General features: G+C 38.6%; 2 protein-coding genes across 17 annotated transcripts in view; one reads left to right on the forward strand and one right to left on the reverse strand.

Annotated features, from left to right (window-relative positions):
• Nucleotides 1-8,533, reverse strand: part of VEZT (vezatin, adherens junctions transmembrane protein) — a 66,618-nt gene extending 58,085 nt beyond the window's left edge. For 6 of the 11 annotated variants that reach the window (XM_074326166.2, XM_019732160.3, XM_074326165.2 and 3 more), the window contains exons 1-2: nt 8,404-8,533; nt 2,359-2,461 (exon numbers count right to left, since the gene is read on the reverse strand). In XM_074326166.2, coding sequence (XP_074182267.2) covers nt 2,359-2,406 — 48 coding nt within the window. In that variant the 5' untranslated portion in view covers nt 2,407-2,461; nt 8,404-8,533. The remainder of the gene's footprint in view (nt 1-2,358; nt 2,462-8,403) is intronic. The other 5 variants (XM_074326169.2, XM_074326167.2, XM_019732164.3 and 2 more) reach the window with 1 other exon arrangement.
• Nucleotides 8,534-8,626: 93 nt separating this feature from the next.
• FGD6 (FYVE, RhoGEF and PH domain containing 6) overlaps nt 8,627-26,196 on the forward strand; it is a 94,086-nt gene continuing 76,516 nt past the window's right edge. For 5 of the 6 annotated variants that reach the window (XR_012494064.2, XM_019732166.3, XM_074326161.2 and 2 more), the window contains exons 1-2: nt 8,627-9,015; nt 14,244-16,668. Coding sequence is in view for 5 of the 6 variants with exons in the window: in XM_019732166.3 (XP_019587725.3) it covers nt 9,000-9,015; nt 14,244-16,668 (2,441 nt within the window). In the remaining variant the exon portion in view is untranslated. Of the gene's footprint in view, nt 9,275-14,243; nt 16,669-26,196 lie in introns of all 6 variants that reach the window. The other variant, XM_074326162.2, reaches the window with a different exon arrangement.

Genomic DNA, 26,196 nt, shown 5'->3' on the forward strand with positions numbered 1-26,196 from the left:
TTACTATTTAGAAGATTATTTTATATAATACAATTGTAGAGCTTCTTATACTATTGGAAACTGAAGATACATTTTAAGGAAGAATAAAAATGATACAATAATATCTTAAATTTTGTATTTATAATTATTCCGGACAGCAAGCTCCATTATCAAAATAGCAACTACTGTCAATGTATATACTCACAGACAAAAACAGTTTCCTTCCATTTGTCAAATCAACAATGCAAGTAGAAAAGAATCTACAAATGATACCTATAAAAAAATACCTTAATGTTCTTTAGAGATGTATGATAACCTTTAAAAATATAAAGGAGAATCTCTCAAGCAAGAGAGGATTTAAAAAAACACACAAATTTTAACATCGTAAATTGTGTGAGAGCCATCTCATTTTTTGATTGATTTAGTGCTGGGGTGGGGGTAGCTAAACCTGAACACATTGCCAACAAAAGGTTAACATTTCATAATTGACTGAGAAGTATAAAGGAGGGAAAGAGATCAAGGTAAGAGGGGCAAATATTAGCTTTCTCAGTCACGAACAAAGGAAAAGAGACTGAATTTTAACAAACACCAAAACGAGTTGAACTACAGAAAATAAGGTTACAAAGGACAGAGATTTAAAAGAATAAAAAGGTCCATTAAGGACAATGTTGTCTCTATAATGAAGTACAAAGAAACAGTTTAGATGCACTACAACTAAATCAAAGAGGTAGAAATATTAGTCCTTATAAAAAGTTCTCATTTTCATACTTTTCCCTCAAAAGTAGGATTCAAGATCTGATGAATGACTCAAAGTTTCTGCAACTTAACAATGAAAACACCTGAAAGCTATGAAAGAGCAACATCAGAACTTGAACACCTAAGGTGACTCAAACATGTTAACTAGATTATAGTAACAGAATAAAACGACAATATTGACATTTCAGTATTGATTCTGTTTAACATCGATGTTAGATACAGTGTCCATCATTTCCTAAACTTTGTCCTGTTGTTCAGCCTGAGGTCCAAATCTGAGGTTACGCTGTCTTTCCCACTTCAGCCTCTTGGAGTCATTAGGCTCCAAGAGAACAGAATTAACTGGGAAGGTACACAGGGACTCCAGCCCTGATGCAATGAAGGTGGTCAGATGTCTCGGGCAAGGCCTGGGAACTGGGCCTGAGAACTTCCCTCTTCCTTCCCTTTCTTGCTTCCTCCACTACACCACCCTTCAGTCCACCCCTAGTCTTCCCAGAGTAGGACTCAAAAGCTAACCTCTGGAAGGAGATACAAAAGACCAAAATTAGAAGAAAAGATAGTCGAATTAACTAATAACCCAAGAAATTGTATTATACTTCAAAGGAGTTTTATTATATAGGGAAAGAATGTGGTTGGAACACTTTCCAAAACTGATTGATTTAAAATTTTTAATTTTAATGCAGCATATAACTCTGAGTAAGTCTTAAGACATGAGTCTGATTTCTGACTCTGAAAATCATTACAGTAACTGTGTTATACCAAATATACCAAAAATATGCCAGTTACATTTTCTTAGGGGAGGAGAGGTTAGGTACAATGATGGATGTGGTGGACTGGTTTGTTCAACATCCATTCTACCTTCTTTCCTTCTAGTGTACTTCTTGTATTAAAGAAATGGGAAAGCTAAATGTGGCATTTCCCAGATTATCTTCCAGCTAGGGCTCCCCCAATTAGGTACACTCATGAGAGATCTAGAAGGTGGGGGAAAAAAGCTGAGGTTCACTTCTTGCTGCTTTTTTTTGAGGGGGAGGGAGTGCTATTGAATACAGCTGTGGAGGCAAAATGTTTCAAAAGCAGTATTCCAATACATATTCTCCGCTTCCTGATAAAGCAGAGGCAGTTGTGGTAGAGACACTGGCTCGATTCTGAGTATCATCTTCGTAGGTTATTGAGAGGCAGATGTGACGACTTCCTGTTTCTTGGGCTATAGCTATGCTCATGATCATGTGTTTTTGGCTTCATGAGCATTAACATCTTTGATAGAGCTTGATCTTCTAGCCCTTCCAACAATATTCTTACCAGTTAATTCCCTGTATTAAATCTTTTCCTGTTTATAGTAGATAGAGGGGTTTCTGTTTTCTGTACTAGGATCTATAGCTGATATAGACCTTGGTACCTATTAGTAGGACTGACTCAACAAAACTGTAATATGTTGCACTGGCTTAGTAATGGAGTAGTGAATAGGAAGGAAACCACACTGCAGGCTAAAAATTGGTGACCTACAACAGCCACATGGATAAGATTAGATGTCCCAGCCTCTAGAACTGTGAAAAATAAATGTTTGTTGTTTATAGGCTACCCAGTCGATGGTATTTTTGTTATAGCAGCCTGAGCTGACTAAGATACCTTGGATTTGCAGGTTCTTCTCATTGGCTGAAACCAAATGGTATCCATAGGACAAGGGAATACAGGTGATGCATTCCATAATGATCAGGGTGGAATTATGGGTCTGGAAGGGCACATGGAGAAAAATCATTACTGACAGTAACATTGATCCCTTACGCATACACCGGATATTAAATAAATCAAGGACTAAAGAAATCAAAATGGAAATTACGAACTGCATTTTAAAACTCATGATACAGCCAATACAGTACTCATAGGAAAATTTATAACCTTACAAGTTATTTTCAGTATTTAAGTTTTTCACTCAAGAAGCTAGGAAAAAAAACAGTAAAATAAACACAAAGAAAGCAGAAGGAAATTAAAGAAAGTAAAAAATTTTTAATTAAAAAAAATTTAAACCATAAACACCCTCAACAGAGCTGACCAAACAAAACCAGTAACTGGTTCTTTGAAAAATCTATCTGGTAAGTCAATACTATGGCCAACTCTATGTAACATAAACAGAGAGGGCATAAATAAACGTAAGTAATAAGATCTAATTAGTGTTATGAAACTAAAAACTGAGAAACAATTAAGAATACTTGATACCAATAGTTTTGAAAACGTAGATAAAAAGCAATTTTCTGGAAAAATTTGATAATAGCTAACATTTACTGAATGCTTACAATGTGCCAGGCACTCACCTAGTAAGTACTTCACTTACATTAAATCATTTAATACAACTGCTCTATGCGATAGGTACTGTTATTTCTATTTAATTATTGAGAAAACTAAAACATAGAGAAGTAAACTACTCAAAGTCACATTAACTAATAAATACTGTAAATAGGATTCTCATGCTGTGTAGCTCCAGATTCTACTACTTTAACAACTATACTACATTGCCTTTCAGAATAAAAAATTAAAAAAAAACCAAACTATTAAAGTATCCCCCAAAATAGAAAACTAGAACTGAGCAATCACCATAAAAGAAATGGAATTGGTAGACCAGCATCCATTCCCCTTACCCCCAGCAAAGGCCAAGACAGTTTAAGGGCCAATTTAGCTATACCTTCAAGATACAGATCATTCCTGAAGGGTAGCAGAATATACCACCCCCAAATATGCCTTTTGGCGTATTATTTTGAGCTATGGGCACTTGAAAAACAGCAAATGGAGGGAGAGGATTTCTCTGAACTCCCCTTATCTGCCTAAAGACAAATCTTCCCAAAAGGAACTCAATTGTCATAAATAATCTTTTGCAGGAGTTTCATCAACCAGACAAGATTGACTTTTATCACAGGAGAGGCTGGAAGCCTACACACTCAGACCAACTGTCACAAACCTATATTCCATCTAGTCTTCTAAGGACCCATTCACTCCCCTTTTCTAAAAATAATTTACTCTCCCTGAAGAGGTTTATATTTTCCCCAACCTGCAAATGAGATAGTCTTTAAGCCTGAATTCTAAGCCACTTAGAATTTTTCCCTGGTTATTGACAAAGAGTCTTTGCTTGACTAAACTTTAGTCAAACTCCAGAACCATCTCCTAAGCCCATCTGTGCACTTTCTTGCAAAATCTAGTATTAGTAAGAACTCTGCTAATTCCCAGCCTCCACATCTGATCACCCTCAGTATTTGGTTCCTCATCTTCTACCATCTTCCAAGTGATGTCTGACCACACTGGTCTGTCTTCAGCAAGAATCTCTTAATAGTGTCTTTCAGTGAAGAGAAGCTCTTACCTTTATTATAATACAATTAAACCTTTTTCTTTTATGGTTAGGGATTTTAAAGAAATACTTGCCTAGTCCAAGGGCACAAAGATATTTTCTCTAAAAGATTTATTTTACCTTTTGCGTTTAGATCTCTCATCCATCTGAAACTTGTTTTTGTATCAAAGTCAACATATTTTTCCTCCACATGGATGTCCAGTTAACCTGGCATTTACTGAACTACCATATTGCCTTTGTAATAAATCTTTGCTCTCTTTTCCACTGGTCATTTTGACCATTCTTGTGCCAATACATTATTTTAATTACTATAACTTTATAATAGGTCTTAGTAGCTGATAGACTAAAACCCTCCAGCTGTATTTTCCTTTAAGATTACTTTCCCTACAAGATTTCCTTTAAGAATACTTGGTTGGTTGTATTTCTGAATGAATTTTAGAATCCCTGTCAATTTCAGTTAAAAAATAACCTCCTGAGATTTTGATTGGGATTGCTTTGAATCTATAGATTAATTTGGGGAGATCTGACATCTTTATAGTGAATCTTCCAACTCAGGAACATTTTTTTTTTGGGGGGGGGAAGAGGAACAGGACTTTATTGGGGAACACTGTGTACTTCCAGGCCTTTTTTTTTTCCAAGTCAAGTTGTTGTCCTTTCAATCTCAGTTGTGGAGGGTGCTGTTCAGCTTCACGTTGTTGTTCTTTCAGTCTTAGTTGTGGAGGGCACAGCTCAGCTCCAGGTCCAGTTGCCGTTGCTAGTTGCAGGGGGCACAGCCCACCATCCCTTGCGGGAGTCGAACCGGCAACCTTGTGGTTGAGAGGATGCGCTCCAATCAACTGAGCCATCTGGGAGCTCAGCGGCAGCTCAGCTCAAGGTGCCATGTTCAATTTTAGTTGCAGAGGGCGCTGCACACCATCCCTTGCGGGACTCGAGGAGTTGAACTGGCAACCTTGTGGTTGAGAGCCCACCGGCCCATGTGGGAATAGAACCAGCAGCCTTCGGAGTTGGGAGCATGGAGCTCTAACCGCCTGAGCCACCGGGCCGGCCCAGGAACATTTTTATTGCTTGCCTTTTAAACGAATCCGGCAGCTTCCGATCTCTTTCTATATCCTGAGATAAGATATTTGAAGTACATATATTCAACAAAGGAATTTGTATCCAGCACATGTAAAGAACTCCTTCAAATCAGTAAGAGAAAGAGATAACCCAATAGAAAAACATGCTAAAAAACTTGAATTATTGTATTTACAAAAGAGGATACATGGGTTCACAAACACATAAAAAGATTTAATTTCCGTATCAGGGAAATGCAAATTAAAGTCAAGAGGAGATACCAGTACACACCCACCAGAATGATAAAAAGAAAGACTAAAATTAGCAAATGTTGGTGAGGATGGACAGCAACCGGACTTCATAAACACTGCTCGTAGGAGTATAAATTGATACGACCATGTTGGAATAACACTTGGCAATATCTACAAAAGGTGAACCTATGCATTTCCCACGACTCAGCAATTCTAAGTACATACCCAACACATGTTCAACAAAACACATACACTAAGAGGTCTGCAGTAGCCCTATTCATAATAGTCTCAAAGTGGAAACTACCCAAACCATCAACAGTAGAATGGATTTTTAAAATTGTCGTATGTTCACGTGGAATACTACGGAGAAATTAAAAAGAATGTTTACATGGGGGCATCCGGTTAGCTCAGTTGGTAAGAGCGCAGCGCTCTTAACAACAAGGTTGCCAGTTCGATCCCCACATGGGCCACTGTGAGCTGCACCCTCCACAGCTAGACTGAAACAACTACCTGACTTGGAGCTGATGGGTCCTGGAAAACACACTTAAATAAATGAAAGTTTAAAAAAAAAAAATGTTTACATGACAATATGGATGAATCTAACAAAACCAGAGAGCAAAAAAATCAGACAAAAAAAGGGCATACAGAAATGGAATTGCACAGTGTGTACACTATAAAAATAGACAAAACTCATGTTAAGTTATTATACGTCTGAATAGTGGTTATCCTTGGAGTGGGCAGAAGTGACTGGAAGAGAGCAAGAGACAGCTTCTGGTATACTGGTGATGCTCAGTTTCTTGATCTGGATGCTGTTACATGGGTGTGTTCATATGTGAAAATTCACCAATATGCATATTTATGACTTGTGCCTTTTTCATAGACTATTCTGCTGAAATAAAATTAATGCACATGACACGAGCAAATAAATCAAATCTAAAAATAACATGAATAAATCATGTATCAATTTTTAAGAAGCTAGCATCCAATAGGAAAATGGGTAAAAACCATGAAATGTTCAAGCAAAGAAATAAAAATGGCTCCAATAAACACACAAAAGGTAAATTTGAACAATGGAATGCTATTTTTTCCCTAGCAAATTAGCAAAGAGTAAAGGACTAATAATGCTGTTGCTGAGGATGTAGTGAAACTAATACTCTTATTCCTAATGGAAATGTGAATTGGTACAACCTTTCTGCATAAGTCTTAAAAAAAATGTTCACCCTTTCACCCACTATTTTCCCTTCTAGAAATTATTCTAAGGAAAATTCAGAGTTGCAATTAAAGATGGACTTATCTCAATGTTGATTACAATAGTATCTTGAAACAATATAATCATTCCATAAAGGGAAAATAGTTATATTATGATACATATTCATAAGGGGATATTATGTTATGAATAATGTTTTCAAAGGATAATGAATAGGAAAGACTCATGATAAATGTAAGTGAAAAATTCATACAAAATTCTATGTGGTATGATATCTTTTGTGTTAATAATATCACACACAGACATGTATTTGCATAGAAAAGTCTGTAAGAACACATACTATAATGTTAACAGTGGCCGTCTTTGGATGGTACCATAGGAGATAACGAATGATTTAAATTTTGTGGCTTATTTTCTACAATTAAGTGTTCTTTGAGCATTTATTACTACTATATTCAGATCTCCAAGAAAATAATAGGGCAAAAAAATAACACCCATCCAGTTTCCTTCCTTTAGAAATCCAAGCCACCCAGATTTTTGTCTCTTCTTTAGCTCCCACATTGAATCTGTAACTGTCTCTGATTTTACCTTATAAGTACGTGTCCAAGCTATTACAATATTCCATTATTTCTTCTCATTTCCAAAATGCAGGCGGTTGTCTTCCCTTTGAGTGAGCTCCTCGAATCCAGACTTCATTTTGGTAAAACAGCCCTACCTTCAACTACTTCTACCTTCTAGCCACATCAAACCACTTTATGTAACGACACTCCCATACTCAAACCCCTGAAAACTCCACACCAGGTACTTTCACCCCTCCCAGCGTTGGCATACTCAGTTCTCTCTCCCTGTGAGGATGCATTTTCTCCCTCCTTCCTAATCCGATTCATAATTCAAGATTCACTTCGGATATCATTTACTGGGCGTAGCTTCTCGGAGGCTAACAAGAACCGACGGCGGTTTCCAAATCAACCCTCCAATGACAGTTTGTACCTATTTCAACATTTATCATTCTTTACTGTTTAGTGCCTAGCTCTCCCATTGTACGGAATGGGCCATATCATTTAAATTTTTCTTAAAATATAATTAGATGTGTGAACGTAAAACATACACATACTCAACACATCTATATAGGGGTAGCGAGTTTTCACCTGTGCCTGATAGACAAACAGCAACAAAAACACTCGCCTGATTTTTTTTTTTTTCGTTCAAGATGGCAGAGAACGTCTTAAAAATAGTCCCACACAAAAGCACTCACACCCGGAGCCTTGAATCAAACTGGCTACACTTAGCGAAACAGCAAAGGACAAAAGAATTGAACCTACATGCTGAGACGGCCCGGCCCCAATCACTCACAGTAGGTCCCCCACATATTTTAAACCGTGTTAGAAAACTGGCACCTGCTGCGTTCTTTCCGAGAGCCACGCCTCGACCAGGAACAGGGACCTGAGGCACTTCTAGATAATGATCCAAAAAATCGAGGACGAAAAAGGGAGAAGCTAAGCTGTATCGGTGAGTATCCAAAAATGCACGATTGGGCCCCGCCCCAGCCAGGCGTGTCGGTCCTCGGGGAAGAAACAGGCAGGGCTCTAATCCACCGGCCTGGCTGGGAATTCTGAGCCAGCCGGAGACTGAGGCCGGCTGCGGGAGGGCGTCTCGGGCTACACCTGTCAGGCTGCAGCCAACACTAGGCCCAGAAATCGCCGAGATTCGGTGACTTAGGCTGGCAGGAGCGTCACCCGATCCTTCGCCCCGGGATCGGCCCTTCGCCTTCCCTCTCATCCTTCTCAAACAAAGGCAATCCACATCCACCGCCATTTTCCCCTTACCTCAAAAACCACCTCTTCGTCAAACTCCGGTGTCATCCTTCTCCGCCATGCCACCCGCTTCAGCACGATGGGAAATGAAGGCGGGGGAACAGGCGGCACCCAGGCGTCTGCTTTTGCTGGTCCCGTGTGTCTAGAAAACTACAATTCCCAGCATGCCTCGCAGCCCACGCCCCCTTTCTAGACCTATTTATTGGAGCAGAGGATGAGCGTGTGGGCGGGAGGGGCAGGAGCGAGATGAAGCTCGAGCCCTCTGATTGGAGGAGCCTAGGGCCTTTGTCCGCCTTTTACTGCTACGACTGGCAGGGGGCGCCTGGAGCACTGATTTTTTTTTTTAGAGCTCGAGAGGGGCACGCGCCGGCTGAGTCGCGGTGAACACTGCTCGTGCCCGCCGCCTGCGGCTCGCGCTCGGGAAAGCCGCCGGGTCCGTAGACCCGGCTACATCCTTTGTGCCGCGCTTCGGTTGCGCCGCGGGGCCGCGGGACGAAATGTGGGCGCTGCGGGGGCTTTTCTTTTCTGCCCAAACTCTTGAAACAATGGACTGTAAGGGAAGCATGGATTGAGGGGGGCGAGCGGGGAAGCAAGCTGCTGGGGGAATCATGACTTCTGCCGCCGGTAAGTGACGGCACTCGCGCTGCCGCAGGAAAGTTTGTAACGAGCGCTGCTACTCTTGGGCTGTGGAACAACTTTTCCCTCTGGGGTGGGTTGGCGGTGTTCCTTCTACCTTTCCCGAGGACGGTGGCAAGTGCGGAGCAGACTGCGTTTGCTGCCGCATTTTGTCGTCCCTTCCTGCCAAGAGAGGCTGTTTGGAAATCGTGGATCTCTTGGGACCTGCCTTTAAAAGGAGACCCGCGTTGGGAGCTCTTTGCACCAGGTGAAACGCGAAATGTAAAGAGGGCGTTTGCTTGTCTCTCCTAAAATTTGAGTGACTTCGACTTTGCGTGTGAAAATAGTTTAGATTCCCATGTTAAGAAATCGGTTATTCTGGGAAAGGGCAGTGTTCCCGGAGCGTTGAACTCGACTGTGCTGAGTCGCTTTCAACCCAGTATCGACTGGAAATCCTGACTCTTGTTACTTCCTAGATAAAGAGGTTTAGACATTGTTACTCCTATCCTGGTGGATTTCCCCGTTACCTGAGGAGAGGAATAGAATTACCTATGGCAATTTTTTTGCTCGTCTTCACCCAATTATTACGGATTTTTAAAATTTTTGTTCCTACCTGGTTAGTGTAAACAGCCTTATTTTCCGTCTACCTCCCATAGTCCTTTCCCTTCATCCAAATGACAGTCTATGTTTACCTTTGTGTGATATTTTGAGCAATTCTGGACATTATATTTCCAAACATTCTTTAAGGAACAGTTCCTATTTTCCATAATAATTACTAAAGTTTTGTTAAATTCACTTCATAAGAGCATAGGTTAATTTGTAAACCACAGCTTGATAATGTATTAAGGTTTTTTTTCTTTGTTTTGTCCACATTGAAAGAAATAAACTTGCATTAGAAACTTTACAGTAAAATAGTGTAAAGTTAACCCTCAAAGTTACTTCTAGAATCAGCACTTAAGTATCAGATTAAATTTTCTTTGCTTTTCTTGGCATTTGTTTTAAATTCCTGCAACTTGAAACTGTCAAGCAGCACTCGAAATGTGCCGATTTGTATTATTTCTAAAGCTTAGATATATTGGAGTGTGGCATTGCTACGTGGATGTAATCAGATTACAACTAACTAGGAAAAAAGTTAACCAATAGGAATAAGAAAGCAAAGGGTGAAGTATTCCTGTACTAGTATTCCTGAAGAAGTTGTGGATCTTTTCTTTTGGATGTTGTATGTCTATATTGGAGGTATGTCCCGTACAACTGTTGAAGTTATGTTATTTATAAACTCTTTTCCTTACCAAGGGGAAGCTTTCTACTTGAAGTGAATTATCTTCATCCTAAATTTATGTGCCTCAGCTTTGTTCAAGTTTTCTTTGTTACTGAACTAGGTTAATTAATTTAAATGTAAAGTGTTTGGAAATTTTTAAATTCTTCCAGCCAATTTTAGCTCTCCCCTCTTTTGGAGTGTCAAGCACAAAGTAGAAAAAATACCTTATATGTATCAGTTTTCAATTCCAGTCCTAACAGTTTATAATGAACAGATACAGAAGCATTTAATTTGTCATTTAAATATGTAAACCTGATTTAGGGCTCAGTCTGGAAATTTATGATTCTTTCATTTGAATTACCCTAAAATAATGCAAGCTATTTTTATATTTTATCAACTTTACAATTAAAGAAGTCCACAGACATTTTTGTGGTGTTTTAAAAAAGGGACATTTCCTGTGTTTAGCTGAGTTAGTTGGTTTTTAACATGGCTTGCTAAGAAGCATTAACTACTTTTTTGTTCACCCATCTGTTAAGATTTATTTTAATTTTCTCATGTCTACATGGAGAATATGGAAAAGAACTGGGTTTTATTTCCACCGTATTATGAAATTATGTGTTCATCATTCTTACAAGCTCTTTATGCTTTTTGGAACAATAATCAAATTCGTTAAAACTTTAGGAAAGTTATTTGCAATTTGGGGAGGGGATGTTTGTTTATAAAAAAACTGATGAGTGGTATTGGGGTGGTTGGCTTAATTTAAGGGTGTAAGAGAAATGTTGTAGAACACTAAGTTCTACTACTCCTGAAGTATAGAGCTTGCTTTATTTTTTTTGCACCTGTGAAAGTAGGCCCATACTAGAGATTTTAGAATTATTCTAACCATTTTATTTAAAGGGAGAGATAATAATAGGTGTATGTTGTCTGTCTTTTTGAACTTGTACAGCTCACTGTCTCATTAATGCCTGTGCTTTGCTTTATGGCTGGTCCAATAAGGAAGAAAGTGTACACGTGAACTGCAGCCATCTGTGTGTAACAGATGACAGTATGTTTGTAATAGTAAAATGGTACTAGTGCTTTACTTTCTTACCTTATTTTTCCCTGGAGCCAAACAGCTGTGTAAATAACAGATTTGCTGCTTTGCTCTAAAAAGCTTTGGGTCTGACTGTTGATACAGTATTAAGATCCAAAGGTGCTGGATTCATTTCCAAATGTCGTGTACTTATTTCAAGAGTTTGACATTGGAGCAGACCATAATATAACAGCTTGTTATTTTTTGAGTTGTGTTTCTTTCAAAATAGAGCCATGAAAAAATAATGATAATAATAATGAAAGAATTCAGATATTGCTGTACCAGTGACTTAGTTGAACACTTGTTCCTTCTAATAATTAAGAACTTATTCAGTAATCCTATTGAAGTTGATTCCTGCTAACTTTTCAAAATATTATTCTACATTAAAGTGGATATTTTTTTTAAAGAAATTTCCTGTTACTGAGACATATTAAAGAGTATGTGTATGTTGGCAGCTCTGACTATTCGCAGAGCCCTATATTCACCATTGGTGACATTGCAAAGAGACAAAGTGCTTGCCCTCTTGGAGCTTGCCTTCCAGTGGTGGAGACAAACTTGGATTGAAGAAAAATCATGCAGGGCAAAGAGGCTGGAGAATATAAGTGTTCTCCTGAAGCAAGTATCTAAGAATCATATATGGGCTTTAGAGTTCGGTTCAACTCCCTCATTTACAAGTAGAGAAACTGAGGCAGCCACATCTGCACACAGGTTAGCCAGCTCTTCAAATTATGTTTTGACTTCCTCCAATACATGGTTAACCAGCAGTGGTGAGCCAAAGTTCACCATTTATTTCTTTAATTCAATGATGGCATTAGGTACATAATGCTGGGTTACATTTGTTGGGAATCAACCACTGCTCCGTTGGAAGCAGATTCATGTACAAACCACATTTAAAGAAAAGGCTAAAATCAGGAGCAGAGCGTAAAAAACAATTTAACCAAAAAGCAAAAATTGAGTGGTTAAATGACCCAGAAGCCTCTGACAAAGCTGCAAGATTCAAAAAGTAAAGATTAATTTGATGAAATGGGTTCTATTTTTTATTTTTTTAGTTGTGGTAAAATACAAAAATATAAATTTATTCTCTTTACCATTTTTAAGTGTACAGTTAAGTAGTGTTAAGTACATTCACATTGCTGTGTAGTCAATCTCCAGAACTCTTTCCATCTTGCAAAACGGATTTTTTTTATTCCTTCAAAATTCCCAGCGGTATGATGCTTAAAGAATGGTTACAGAAATGAAATCAACATGACAGTCTGTCAGTTTTCATTATCTTTAGTAAGATGGGAGGTTAGGAAGAAGCCTAGGGCATTCATCCTTTCTTTTAAGACTTAATAGATCAGGAGTTGAATTTAATAGACCATTACACCAGTTTTATCATTAGGCTTTGAAGGTCTTAACAGTTTTTTTCTGCCCCCACCCCCCAAAAAAACCAAACTAATATGCTGATTGGACAGATAACTAAAATTGTATAGCTTTGGGAATTTGTATTAAGTTATTTTGAAGATATTTCATTGTCTTCTTTATTACAACCTTATATTTAGTGAGAAGGCATCTGCTATGTGATCTTTATCGAACGCATAATGTTAGGGATTTGGGAAATTCTTCGTTGGTTTGTAAAAGAGCACCCTACTCTTTTTTTTTTTTAAACTCAGTTCCATGTAATATCTTCCCAAATGTGACTAATTTCCTTTGTTGAAAAGAAATTAATCACCAAATGAAGTGTCAAAGTCTCTGTGTATTCAAATAATTAAACAATGTTCCGAACATATTTTGAGAGGTTTCTTTTTATGTTTTTCAGTAAATTAAGTTTTTATTAAGCATTAGATCTTATTGGAGGAACAAACTATAAGTATACGAGTAAGAAGTATAAGATAAAATATTTTATCGCAAGTCTCCTTGGGAAGTATGACTGTGATAAAGTGACAGTATAGGTGGAAAAACTTACACAGAACTAAAAAGAACCTGATGTTCAGGCTCTGTATAGACCATTTTATAGGTCTTTTGTGTAAAGCTTTCATTAGGTTTCTGTAGGCTAGGAGCAGGCCTGTACAAATCTAGCTCCTTAAGTACTTTTTATGTCAAGGAAGAATTGCTACACTAGAAGTTGTGGTCATCTTTTAAATGCACTAGAAAGGTGGTTATTAATAAAGAGTACAGAGCATAATTACCTGTGAAACCTAAAAGAAATACAGACATCTAGGCTCTATCCCCAGAAAGTGAATGATTAGACCTGGGGTACAGCCTAGATATGTGAATTTTAAAAAAATAAAATTCTGTGAAGGATTACAATGAAAATTCCCAATTGACAACGCTTGCACAGAGAAATATCAACTTTATTATGAGCCTCAAGTAATACAGAAGAATTACTTTTTAGTTTTAAGTTTGGAAATTTTCTGATTTCTTTCTTTCCTTTTAAGATTGTTTTGGGGTGTTAGTGACATAGATTATTGATAAAAGTCTTTTATACACCTCTACTGTATATCACTGAGGAAGAAGAATACTGCTTATTCTTATGAGAAGCTTAAAGAGTTGTGTCTTACATATAACTTAGGCAAATTCAATTCTTAGCACTTAGCAAATGAGCTGGCATATTTTCTCCTGCTATTCAGGCTCTAAGCAGAGGCCAATTACTTCATTTAATGTTGTCTGAAGATATGGTAATCTGTTTCCAAAGTTAGAAGAAAAACTGTATTGGATTTATTAAGAAATGTACAACATATCCAAAGCTTTGTATACTGGAATTGAAGGGCAATTTAAGGAATTTTATAAGACGAATATTGACTCTATCTAATGTAACGTTATCTAGTAAAATGGAAGTTCACCATATTGTCAAAAGTTAGTTATCTAATTTAATCGTTTATCATCTTGTACTTTGGTTTGTCATCAAATTATTTTTTTTCTTTCTAGAGATTAAGAAGCCACCAGTGGCCCCCAAACCAAAGTTTGTGGTGGCAAATAATAAGCCAGCTCCACCTCCTATTGCACCCAAACCCGATATTGTGATTTCTAGTGTTCCACAGTCAACAAAGAAAACCAAACCAGCAATAGCCCCGAAGCCAAAAGTTCTGAAGGGCTTACCTGTTCGCGACATCGGGCAGTCACCATCAAAGAAAATCATTGTGAACCTGGAAGAGCATAAACAAGAATTACCTGAAAGCACTGACAACTCTACTTGTAAAAATGTGGGGCATCAGAGCAATGATTGTATTTTACCAGTGTGTTCCTGCAATTCTGAGTGTATCCATAGACTTGGGAATAGAGAGAATTTATGTGTAAAGCAGCTTGTCTTAGAGCCCTTAGAAATGCCTCAAAATTTAGAAAATAGTAAAATTGATGACTCTTCTTCTGCTATAAAAACAAGGAGTAAATGTGATTCTAACGGTGAAACTGGTAAGAGCCAGAGTGGAGTCGTTTTAAAGGCAAGCATCCTAGAAGATAAGCTCAAGGACGTTTTAACACAACGAGCGTCACCTTTTATTTCCCCACAGAAACACAGATCCACAGACAACCCAGAAATGAATGATGGCTGTAATCCCAGCAGACAGTTCAGAGTTGACTTTGCAGACGTGTCACCTTCCCTGTCCAACTTCGAAAAAGTTCCTGATCACCACTGCCATCTACAACATCCTACTGGTGAATTTCAGAATTTTGAAACTTGTCAGGACCACAGAGAAAAAAGCAATATTTGCTTTCATTCATCTGAACAAGAAGCTCTGGCGAATGGTAAAAGAAATACGTTTTTCTCTTCAGATGGAATTAGTAAATCAAACATCAAAGATCTCGGTCCCTTAGAAATTCACTTAGTACCATATAGCCCCAAATTTCCAACTCCCAAGCCCAGGAAGACACGCGCTGCTCGCCTGTTACGCCAGAAGCATGTAGATGCTCCTAGTGAAACTACTGAAGAACCAGAGAATTTAGACAGTAACTCTTCTTGTCTTTATGAAGATAGTTTGAAAAACAATGAAATCAGTGTTCTTTGTCAGAATGATTTGTGTAACCAGGAACAGGTGGGCAAAGTGAAGCCAGGAAGTAAAACTGAATTGAATGCGGACTCCAACAGCGACAGACAAAACTTCGTTGGTTCAGAGAAAGCCATGTGTCATGAAACATATTCTTCTGGAAAAGTGACACCTCCTTTAGAAATAGACTCTAATTTGAGTTCTGACAGCAGGATAGTAGGTGGTTCTAGTATGTCACTTGCTGTAGACAAAGCGGCCAGTTTTCTAAGATGCAGTTCTCTATCTATGAGCCTGCCTAAGCAGGTGAAATTTACTTGCAACAAGCATTTGCCTACTGCCTGTAACCTGGGAGTGCCTGTCCCTCACATGCAAAAGGAATCTACAATAAAAGATGAAAGTTCCTCAAAAATTGTCCCCAAAAAACCTCAAAGACATAGCTTGCCTGCTGCAGGAGTGCTTAAAAAGGCTGCCTCAGAAGAGCTTGTGGAGAAAAGTTCATATCCCTCAAACGAAGAAAAAAATTCAGAAAATGATCCCAAAAGACACCGCCTCGGACCATTGTGTGCCCAAAACCATGGTATATCATCCTCCTTTGATATGCCCAAACGGACTTCAGAAAAGCCAGTGTGGAAATTACCTCATCCCATTTTACCTTTTTCAGGGAACCCAGAATCCTTAAAGTCTGTCACCATAACCTCTAATAGTGAGCCTTCCCCTCCCCTAAACAAGCCTAGAGCAAAATCACTATCTGCTGTGGATGTCGAAAGGTGCACCAAGCCTTGCAAAGACACGCAAAAGAAAAACTCTTTGAAGAAGTTGCTCAACATGAAGCTGTCCATCTGTTTCATGAAGAGTGACTTCCAGAAATTCTGGTCCAAGAGTAACCAACTTGGAGACGCAACTGCAGGCAACCTCTCAAGTGGGGGTCGGCAAGGGATTGAAAGTGATTGGCATGGCTTGTTGGTAGGAGAAGAAAAGAGAAATAAACCCATCAAAGCGTATTCTGCAGATAACTACAGCTTGGAATCCCAGAAGAAGAGGAAGAAGTCTCGAGGCCAGACCAGCGCGACTCATGGACCAAGAGCTGAGTCTCTGGATGACCAAATGCTCTCCAGGGAGGCAACGTCTCAGGTGCTTTGCAAATCTGTTACAAGTGACTGTGCACCTGAGTATGAAAATATACAACATTATGAGGAAATACCAGAGTATGAGAACTTACCATTTATTACGGCTGAAGGGAACATTCCAGACTTGGAATGGCAGAATTCCAGCAGCATGGAGGACACCGATGCCAACGTGTACGAGGTAGAAGAGCCATATGAAGCTCCAGATGGTCAGCGGCAACTTGGGCCTGCACATCAGCATTCCAGGTAACACTTAGGGGCCAGACAGACATTACTTGTACACTAAAGGTTTGTCATTTTCTCTAATGCAAGTGGTAAACTGCTGGAACTTGTGCTTTATTTGATAGGCTTCTTATACAATTAGGGGCTTCGCTGCTCGGTTGGGGGAAACCAGGTTGGAATGGGTTAATGTAGGCAGCCAGCGCCGCTGGGTGGCGTTCATAAGGAAGGTTCTTTTTCAAGGGCACAGGTTGCAGGCCATCAAGTAAGGTGGCTGAGCTCTGCTTTTGAATTTAGCTTTCCACAGAGATTTTTCTTTAGGCCTGGAGCAGGAAACCCTAATCAGGCTTGAGACTCCTAAAATGTGCCCGCTGAATCAAAAGCCTGCAGTCATAGGACCAGATAAACAGTTTTGCCCGGGAGGTTGTATTTTTTTGTAAACAACATTGAATAGATGGAGAAAGCAAAATCCAGGTCTTCATGAGGAGGGTAGCTGGACATCCTAAAATAAGGTAAATGAGAAGTGGGGCATACATTTCAAAAACCTTTTTGGTAGTCTGGCTGTTGAAACTATAGACCTGTTCCTTGGAGTAATTAATTCAAAAACTAAGCCTAGGGTCCTAAAATGATAAGAAAAAAATGCAAACGAACCATGTGTAAGGTTTTTCTGCTCGAGTGAGTCGGAAGAGTGTCTAACAGTTTCTCAGCCCTCAGAGAAGAGTCTGGATCTTACCTAGGGGACTGGTTTATAGGGTCTCACTAGTTTACAGGGTCTACATAGTTTAACCAACTAGATTCTGGATCAAACAGACATTTGGCGAGCTTGGGGGCAGTCCATATGGTCACCTTTTTTTAGAATGTAGATGTTTCATGAACTAGCTTAAGATTTACAAATTTATAACGTGTTTATAGTTTATCAGAAAATAATTGTAGGCAGTCCCCAATTCCAAATAGGGTTGTGTTTTCCATAAGTTCATGATAATTTGAAACTCAGAGTGTATTTCCCAAAGAAACAGTTTTGGTAATGGTGGTAAGGGTCCCAGTTTAGCCCCCAAATTATATTAACCATTACTATCCTGGCCTCTCCTTCCCAGGTGAATTCTTCTCAGCACTTCTTTGGGCTGAGGCAGGAGAGTTGACCAGGGTGGGGTTGAGCACCAGGATGTCAGAGATTCAAAGCTACTGGGTCTGAGGCAGCAGGGTTTGTGGAAAGGGTGAGCTGACTAAAGAAGAATGGGAAAGTGGGGGCTTGCTGTGAGAAAATCGGAAGCTTCGGGAATGGTAAGGAGAAAGGAAAGGTTGATGGTTGGGATTTCATATGCAGTGGATTTTCTTTCCCTCCCTTTCTCTTTATTATTCCGGTCCCTTTCCTCTTACCCTCCCCATTCTCCTTTACTAACCGCGTGATACTGCTAATTGAGCTTCTGATCCCTAGGAAAAGTGAGTAAAAGAAATTGGGGGCGGGCTGGATGGGTTAAGGAGCGGCATTGGGAAACCCCCGAGTGAGGAAGGAAGACCTGCCCAAATCTGTAGATGAAGGAGGGTAAAGGGAGTTCCATGGACATAGAAACAGTAACTTTTAAGTGTCCTACTTAGGTCATCACTGGGTCCCTGCTCTGGGTTCCCAAAAGCACTTTTGATGGAAGTAAGATTGTGAGCCACTCTGGATTATTCTGGTGCGTTTTGGGTACAGTTATGAGCTCTCTTTCCCCAAAGATTCCAGGCATAGTAAATCTAAAACAACTAGGGGGCAGTGGGCCTTTCTCTCTCACTGTATGCAGGTGATAAGTGCTCAGTTACTACTGTTAAGAAGTTTGATTTCCATAAGGAAATTCTGAAAATATAGGCCTTTATTAAAGAGTTATGGACAGGTCAGCAAAATAGTATCCAAATGTTGGATTTTTTTCTCTTGAAATTGTAGCAGATTTCTTGATTCTATAACCAAGAAAAAATTTCTCCGGAATCATTCCAGGTTTTTCCTCTGTTTTAGTTTCTTCTTCCTGGAAGCACTTCCAAGAAAACGTATGATAATTGGGTTTTCCTAGGTAACATAGCACACCCTCCGTTTATTTATTCCAAAATATATTGACCATCTGTGAAGCAGTGTGCATTCAGAGGTGAAAGGGGGTGCCTACTCCAGAGGAGCTTCTGTTCGGCGAGGCGGCAGACAATGATAAGACAACGTGGTTTTATGAAGCCACGCTTTGGCCGAGTTACACCCCGAGTGGGGTCATAAAGATGCCTAGAGGTGGTGACATTTGACTCACCGCTGGATTTTGCCTTTAGAGGTCATTTTCTCACCTTGATAAGAGCAGTTTCTTTGGTGTTCTGGGTGATGAAGCCAGATTGCAGGCTGAGGAGGAGTGAGAAGACTGGAAGTGGAGTCAGCAAATGTGAAGCGCTGTCTCTTGAAACTTTGCCCAGAAGTCCCTGTCGCTTAACAGGTTCAAATTTATCTTTTGGTTTTCCTCAAGCACCAGAATTCAAAGTAAAATAAACTTCAAAATCATTTGTTTTTAATTAGTAGGCCCTCATCTCTGATGAAGGAAAGTACTAAATTTTTTATGTTTGTTTGCCATTTTAAACACAAAACTGGGCTTAAAGAGCTGTCAAATGAAATGGCATTACAAGTTGTCTTATACCCCATTTATAGCAGTTGTGTTCTAAATCATCAGACCTGGTCTAGAAGATAGCTCTCTTGGGTTGCATTTACCATCTGGTGGTATTGTTGAATTTTAATAATGATTGAAGTGTAAATTAATAGCCCTAATGAGCACTTCCATGTTGTCATAGCACCGATAAGATTATGCACAGAGGGTGGGGGTTGGGGCTCCTAGATCTTAACAGCAGCCCTTTCCTGTGAGTTATTTTCAGCATCAGCTCAGGAAATATCAAATATTTGTACAACTCTTTAATTTTGTGTTTCTTGTGTTGGAATCATAGCCACACAATTTTGGCAAATGTCTTCATATACTTAACCTACATTTGAAACTGCAGCTAGAAGCATTCAATTTTATTTCTTGGCAATAAAGCTTTTTTTCCTTTTCGTATTAATACTCTTAAACAAGTATTAGTAAGTAGTTTAATTGCAATACTTTGTCCAGTTCTATTGCTTTGGTCTTATTTTCTGCCAAAACATACAAGTGATATTTTAGCAAATATATATGCTTTAATATGGTAGACTGTCCATTTATACTTTTAGAGGTGTATTTTTTAGTCAGAGATGAAAGAACAAATATCCTGTGCTGGGATTGTGCGTGCGTGCGTTCCCACCCACACACGCACATCCTTTCTTGCTTGGTAAACTACGTTTTTTTGGGAAAGCTGATATTTGCACATTTTGAGGGAAACAGGTAGCATTATTTTTAGTGATAATAGATTTGTTTTCCATTGCTGGGTTTTTGTTAAATTTTCAAATAGTAAAAACCTAAACATTTTATAATTTAGCCAAGAATATGATGATGATGTTTTCATAAAATTGCAATTAATTACGCCAGCAAGACAGAAATTGCTTTGCAAAATGAGCTTCTGACTTATTTCCTGAAGAAAATTCCCAGTGTGAACCTTTTGGGAAAGGGCAGATGTGGGGCAGATGACAAGGAGGGCCTGATTCTTTCCTTAAGTATTTTTAATTCCTACAAGGACCTGGTAGGTTAAGATAATCAGACAATCCAATCAGTCTGTGGATATTTTAAATGTATTAGTAGAATGTTTGGAACTCAGTGCATTTTTGCAATAGAAGTAACTGTGAGTAGGAGTTAGGTTCCCAGCCAGCCCAGGAGGACATATTTAGTTTCTAATATATGAAAAATGCAACGGAAAGTAATAGAAAATGAGACTGTGGCAAGACTGAAACAGAGCAATAAACTTAAATCGTTTTTATGACTCTTAAATGCTGTGCATTCAAAGAGGAAAAGGTTAGTGTGTTGAGGAAAATATTACGGGGAAAGGGAACAGGATAAAGTGTAGAAGGTGAACTTTGGCTCCCAGTTCTTCAGGTGGTTCAGGGGGATTCCAGATGTGCGCTCATGTTCAGACATAAGGGGAGGAGTATGTTCTTATTTCAAGTATTCATAAGTAATGCCTGTGCCTGCATGTTACTTTTGTAAGCTTTCTGTGGTCTTCCAGACATTTCTTTCAAATGTATCATCTTTTCCTGGAATTGCATAGATTAATTTGGTATTTAGGCAAAGCCCTTTCTTTAAAAAGTAGACATGTTTATTATATGAGTATATTTATTGTAATGCTTTCTTAAAACTATATTAGGTACAAAGAACAGTTTGAGTTGTAACACATTTAGGTGTGGGAAGCTACAAAGAAGTGCTGACCTTTTTATTACATACGTACTGAGTTTAAAAGTTAAGTTCAAGAATGGAACTGCTTGGTATTCTTCTGGGTGGTATGGAAGAATCTACTTTGGTGGTTTAGTCTGAGTCTGGTAATTGTATGTGTTTGTAGATCTCTGAAGAAGAAAAAACGTTTTTGCAAGTAGTTTTGACATCAGGCAGAGATAATCTATCATTGGAGCTATACAAATTGGGTCGGCCAAATAGACTATCAGTGGAGTAAAGTACTGTAATAGTGTTTCCAGGAAGAACAGCTGTCTTCTGCAGTTGTCTTTCATATTTCTCAGCCCTTCTTGTTGTGTGTATTATAAATACGTTTTAGTTCCATCTAAGTGTGAATTGGAGTAAGATTGTATTTGGTGTTATCATACCCTTTTACACATAAAGAAATTGAATCATGGTGGCCACGACTTCAGAAAAAATGGACAAAGATAAAAATGCAACTGGTTCTGAGTTCTGGTTCTGGTTTAGTGGTTCTGATCCCTAATGTTCAAGAGTCTGTTTACTAGACTCTCTCATTCATTGAAGTCTTTTGGTTTCTGATTCAGGAAAGGTAAAATAATAAACACTGAACAAAGAAAGTCAGTTTGTCTTGAATGTTTGGATAAAAATAAAACGGAAAACAAACACATTTAGCCTTTTTATATTTGAGATGGTGTGACTGCTTGTTCCTTTAGCTCCTGTGGATTCTGTTGAAAACTGTTTTACTTAGATCATATATTTTTTTGAAGTCAGTTTCTTGGTAACATATTTATAACAGTTGGTATCCTTTGGCATATGTTAGTATCATTTGAAATGTTAGGAATTAAAGGATAGATTTGGGTTTTGAGAAACTTTGAATAATATAATAGCTTTTTTTTTCTTAATCTGAAAAGCATTTCTGATTTGAATTGTTTGGCAACTAATTTCAAGTCCAGGAAAGTAGATATAATACTCGTATATAAAGAAGGAATAATTGGTAACTTTTTTTCTATCTTTCAATTGGTCTTTAGATGTACTGACAGTCACATTGTCAGGTTGTAAACAGATTTCAATTTAAATGAGTACTTTCCAGAGCCTCAGTGGTAGAAACATAAGGATAAAGCACAGTTCCTCCCTACTGCCCTGTTAGGTTGTGAAAAGGACTTGGGAGGAGGCGGGGAGGAATAAATAGTGAAATCATTCACGAATCCAGGTCTGATTTGTTTGATAGCAAAAGTTTGGGGAAGGAGCCCTCAACCGGCATTTTGAGTAGTTTGAAAAATTTGGAAATTCAAGTATGTGTTTTAATGGTTTTAGGTTAAATGTAGTCATAGAATCATTAAATTTTAAAACTAAAGGAGCCGTTACAAATTATCCAATCCAGCCTCCTCGGATGAAACCAAGCCCAGCAGGACTTGACGTTCCCCACACCACAGAGATGGGAAATTGCAAAACCAAGGCTTTCTCCAACCTGGTGCTTTGGAATACCACTAAGGTTATTGCGGAAGCATTACAGAGGAAGTCAGCACAGCTTAGAAAACTCAAGTGATCTCAGTTGTTCCAAAAAGATTCAGATTTGCTTGTACCACGCCTGGTTTTCTCCTGTTATAACAGATATTGTTACCCCGCCCAGGAAGGCGGGCTGCACACAGCTGCATGTGAACGCAGGATGATACGGCTCTGCTTTTTTAAAAGGTGATTTCAGGGAGGTGGGTACTCAAATGAAGCAGAAACTTTTAGCCAAAAACTATCTGATCCTACCATATGTTAACCAAACTTTCTTCTCTCTGGCTGTCTGACTCCCTATCAATCCATTTTCCCCCCACTTCACCAAAAGTGTATCAACCAGACAATATCAAGGATAAGAAATGCTGTTAACACCAAATAGCATGAATGCAATGCTTAATAGGAATGGCCACTATTTACTCAACACTTCTGACAGGCCAAGCATTAAGCTAAGAACTCTCACGTGTATCTCATGCAATCCTATGAGATAGATATTACCGTCTTTTACAGATGAGGAAACCAAGGCTTAATGAGGATAAGTAACTTGCCCAAGGACACAGAGCTAATATGGAGGTAACCTGAGTGTGGAACCCAGTTTTCTGATCTTGAGACATACCAATTTTAATTCAGCACGTTTCATATTGTTCTGGGCTGTAAAGCATTTGTTTTGCCATTACTTTATTTTTTATGTTCAATATTGGTAGAGGTCTGTAAATTTTCTACCCAGGGGACCAAATATTACTGACCGTAATTTGTTCATGGTTTAGAGGGGAAAACACAGGGACACCTGCGCTGACATTAATGAGCATTTCGGAGGCCCCAGACCTTTCGTGCAAGAAGAGCTATTGGCTGGAAAGCTTTTATGGTTAGGAAATAGGTATTTCAGTGGTTGGAAACTGAGCAAATCATGCCATGTTTGCATTTGGTCAAGTTAGTGGTGGCCGCTATTCAAAACAAGTTAAAATTGTTTCTGTCATTTGGACATTAACCACTTGCATATATATGGACATGAATGACGCAAAGGATCATGCACGTCTCATATTTCCCCACTGATTTACATGAGAGTTGCTTTTTCATCTCATCTCCGTTCCTCATTTCGTTCTCTCTCAAGTACCTTCTGACATCTAAAGCACTGTGGTTTAATAGTTAATTACTATCTGTGGCTCCCCCAAATAAATAACTTTGTAAGGCTGAAATATCTTTTATAATAACATAATATCCTTATTACCTTAATGAAAAAAATAGATATAAATGAATGGTAGGGTTTTTTTCCTCCAACGAGGCAGGTGATATAGTCTCGCTAGTTAAAGATGAGAGGAGATAGGATTTCTGCAGCCTTTTGAATTATGAACAGGGCAAGACCTGGAATCGGGGCCAGGGAGCACGTTCAGCTGGGCTGAAGGTTGAGAGAATTCTTCGATCCAGCACCATTGTCCGGGCGGTTGACACGAGTCACCGTCACTGAGCCTGTCCATCAAGGTGCTCGCGGAACCTGCCTCCAGGCTGAAACGGACGGAGGGGCCTCTCTGAGACTGTTTAATTTGGCATCTGTGTTCACCCTGCCAATGCTTCTTAGCAAGGCTCGTTGTAAGCAAGTAAATGCTGCAAATCATATTACAGAAAACATTTAAAGTCCTTCCGCGCACACCCTGCTGGGCATTCTAACACTTAGCATAAAATAATTACAGTGCTAATTATAACAGGCTCTAAAGCAAGCCTCATAAGACCTCTGTACTTGGCTGTTAAAGGTAGACACGTGTATATAAAAGGACTCCAACTATTTAAAACTTCCTGTAATTCAGACTTTTAATGAATTTGTAGTTTTTTGTCTCAGTTTAACCCAAATTAAAGTGTACCCAGAAATAGCTACACAATGGGCTTCCTTTTCAGGATGGATGTTTCATTATCAAACATGTAAGTACATGCTTCCAGCTTTTAGTGTACAGGTGTAGATACATATAAGTTTCATTGCCCTGCATCACTTGTTTCCTGCCTCCCCTCTTCCCCATGTTTTATGCTAAAACAGAGGATGGAAAAGGGACAGTGGGGTGACACTGCTCTGATGGCTTTTGTTGTAGGAGCCTGCTGAAATTCCATGGCCTCAATATGCCAGTTCTCCATGGCTGCTGCCCAAACTCTTACCTAATGACACTTGATTTCAAAGGTGTCTTGTTCTCATGTAAACGTGGTGACGTTTTAACTGCTAGTGGGGATATTTTCAAGTCATTTTATTCCCTAGTAACTAATCAGCTACTTCAGAGAGAGTAAGATTTTTAGATTTTATTGTATAGAATTGATATAGAAAATTTTAGTGAAATATAGATATTTTGTAGAAATTAATAAACTTAATTTCACCTTGATAAACCAAAAATTTACCTCTTATTTTTCTTCAGGCTGGTCTCAACATTTGGAAATGTGGGGGCAGGATTAGACTAGAAGTCAGAGAAATTAAGGACAGTTCCTACTCACAAGGGATTTACAATCTGGTTTATTATTTTTTTAATTGAAATTGTTACTGATATAGCTGTATTCACATGCATTTGTAAGAAGTAGTACAGAGAAAAACTAGTATACTTTAGCTAGTTTCATTTAATGGTAACATTTTGTAAAACTGTAATAAAATACTGCAATCAGGAAATTAACGTTGATATAATCCACTGATTTTATTTAGATTTCCCCGGTTTTGCTTATCCTCATTGTGTATGTGTATTTAGTTCTATGTAACTTTATCATATGTATAGGTTTGTGTATTCACCATCATAGTCAGAATACTGAACAATCCCATCCCCACAAAGATTCCTTTGTTGCTCTTTTAGAACCACAGCCACCTCCCTCCTGCCTCACTCCCCAATCTTTGACAGCCATAATGCATTTCAATTTTTTTGTTATTTCAAAAAATGTTATATATTATATTATGGAATCTTATAATATGTAACCCTTTGGGATTGGCTTTTTTCATTCAGCATAATTCCCTGGAGATTATACATGACCCAGCTGTCACGTACATGAATCGTTCTTTCCTTTTTATTGCTGAGTAATATGCCAGTTAAAGGATACCCAGTTAAACGGCCGTTTCTACTTTTTGGCTCTTACAAACAAAGCTATAATGAACATTCATGTACAAGTTTTTATGTGAATATATCTTTTCATTTAAAATGCCCACATGTGCAATTGTGGGTTACGTGGTAATTGCATGTTTAGTTTTGTAAGAAGCTGCCAAACTTTTTCAGAGTAGCTGTACCATTTTACTTTCCTACCACCAATGTCTGAGTGATCCAGTGTGTCTGTATCCTCACCAATCCATGGTGTTTGTCACTTTTAAATTTGCTATTCTGATAGGTGTGTAGTGACATCCCATTGTGGTGTAATTTGCATTTCCTTGATGACTAAGAATGTTAAACATCTTTTCATGTGCATATTTGCCCTATATATCCTGTAAAGTGAAATTTCTTGTTTTTTTCGCCCATTTTCTAATGAGAATTCTTGTGTTGTTTTTTTTTTTTTTTTTTTTTTTAAAGAATTACATATTTTGTAACTAAACATCATTTGGTGCCCCAGTCCCTAGAGAATAAAATTCAAACTCCATAGCTTAGTATACAAGACTTTTTGTGGTCTGGCCCCAGTTGACCTTTATAATGTCATGATCTTACCCACCTACCGTGTTTCCCCGAAAATAAGACCTAGCCAGACAATCAGCTCTAATGCGTCTTTTGGAGCAAAAATTAATACTATAAGACCTGGT

Source organism: Rhinolophus sinicus, chromosome 1 (genome assembly GCF_057876585.1).
Source record: "Rhinolophus sinicus isolate RSI-liver-muscle chromosome 1, RSI-T2T, whole genome shotgun sequence".
Classification (NCBI taxonomy): domain Eukaryota; kingdom Metazoa; phylum Chordata; class Mammalia; order Chiroptera; family Rhinolophidae; genus Rhinolophus; species Rhinolophus sinicus.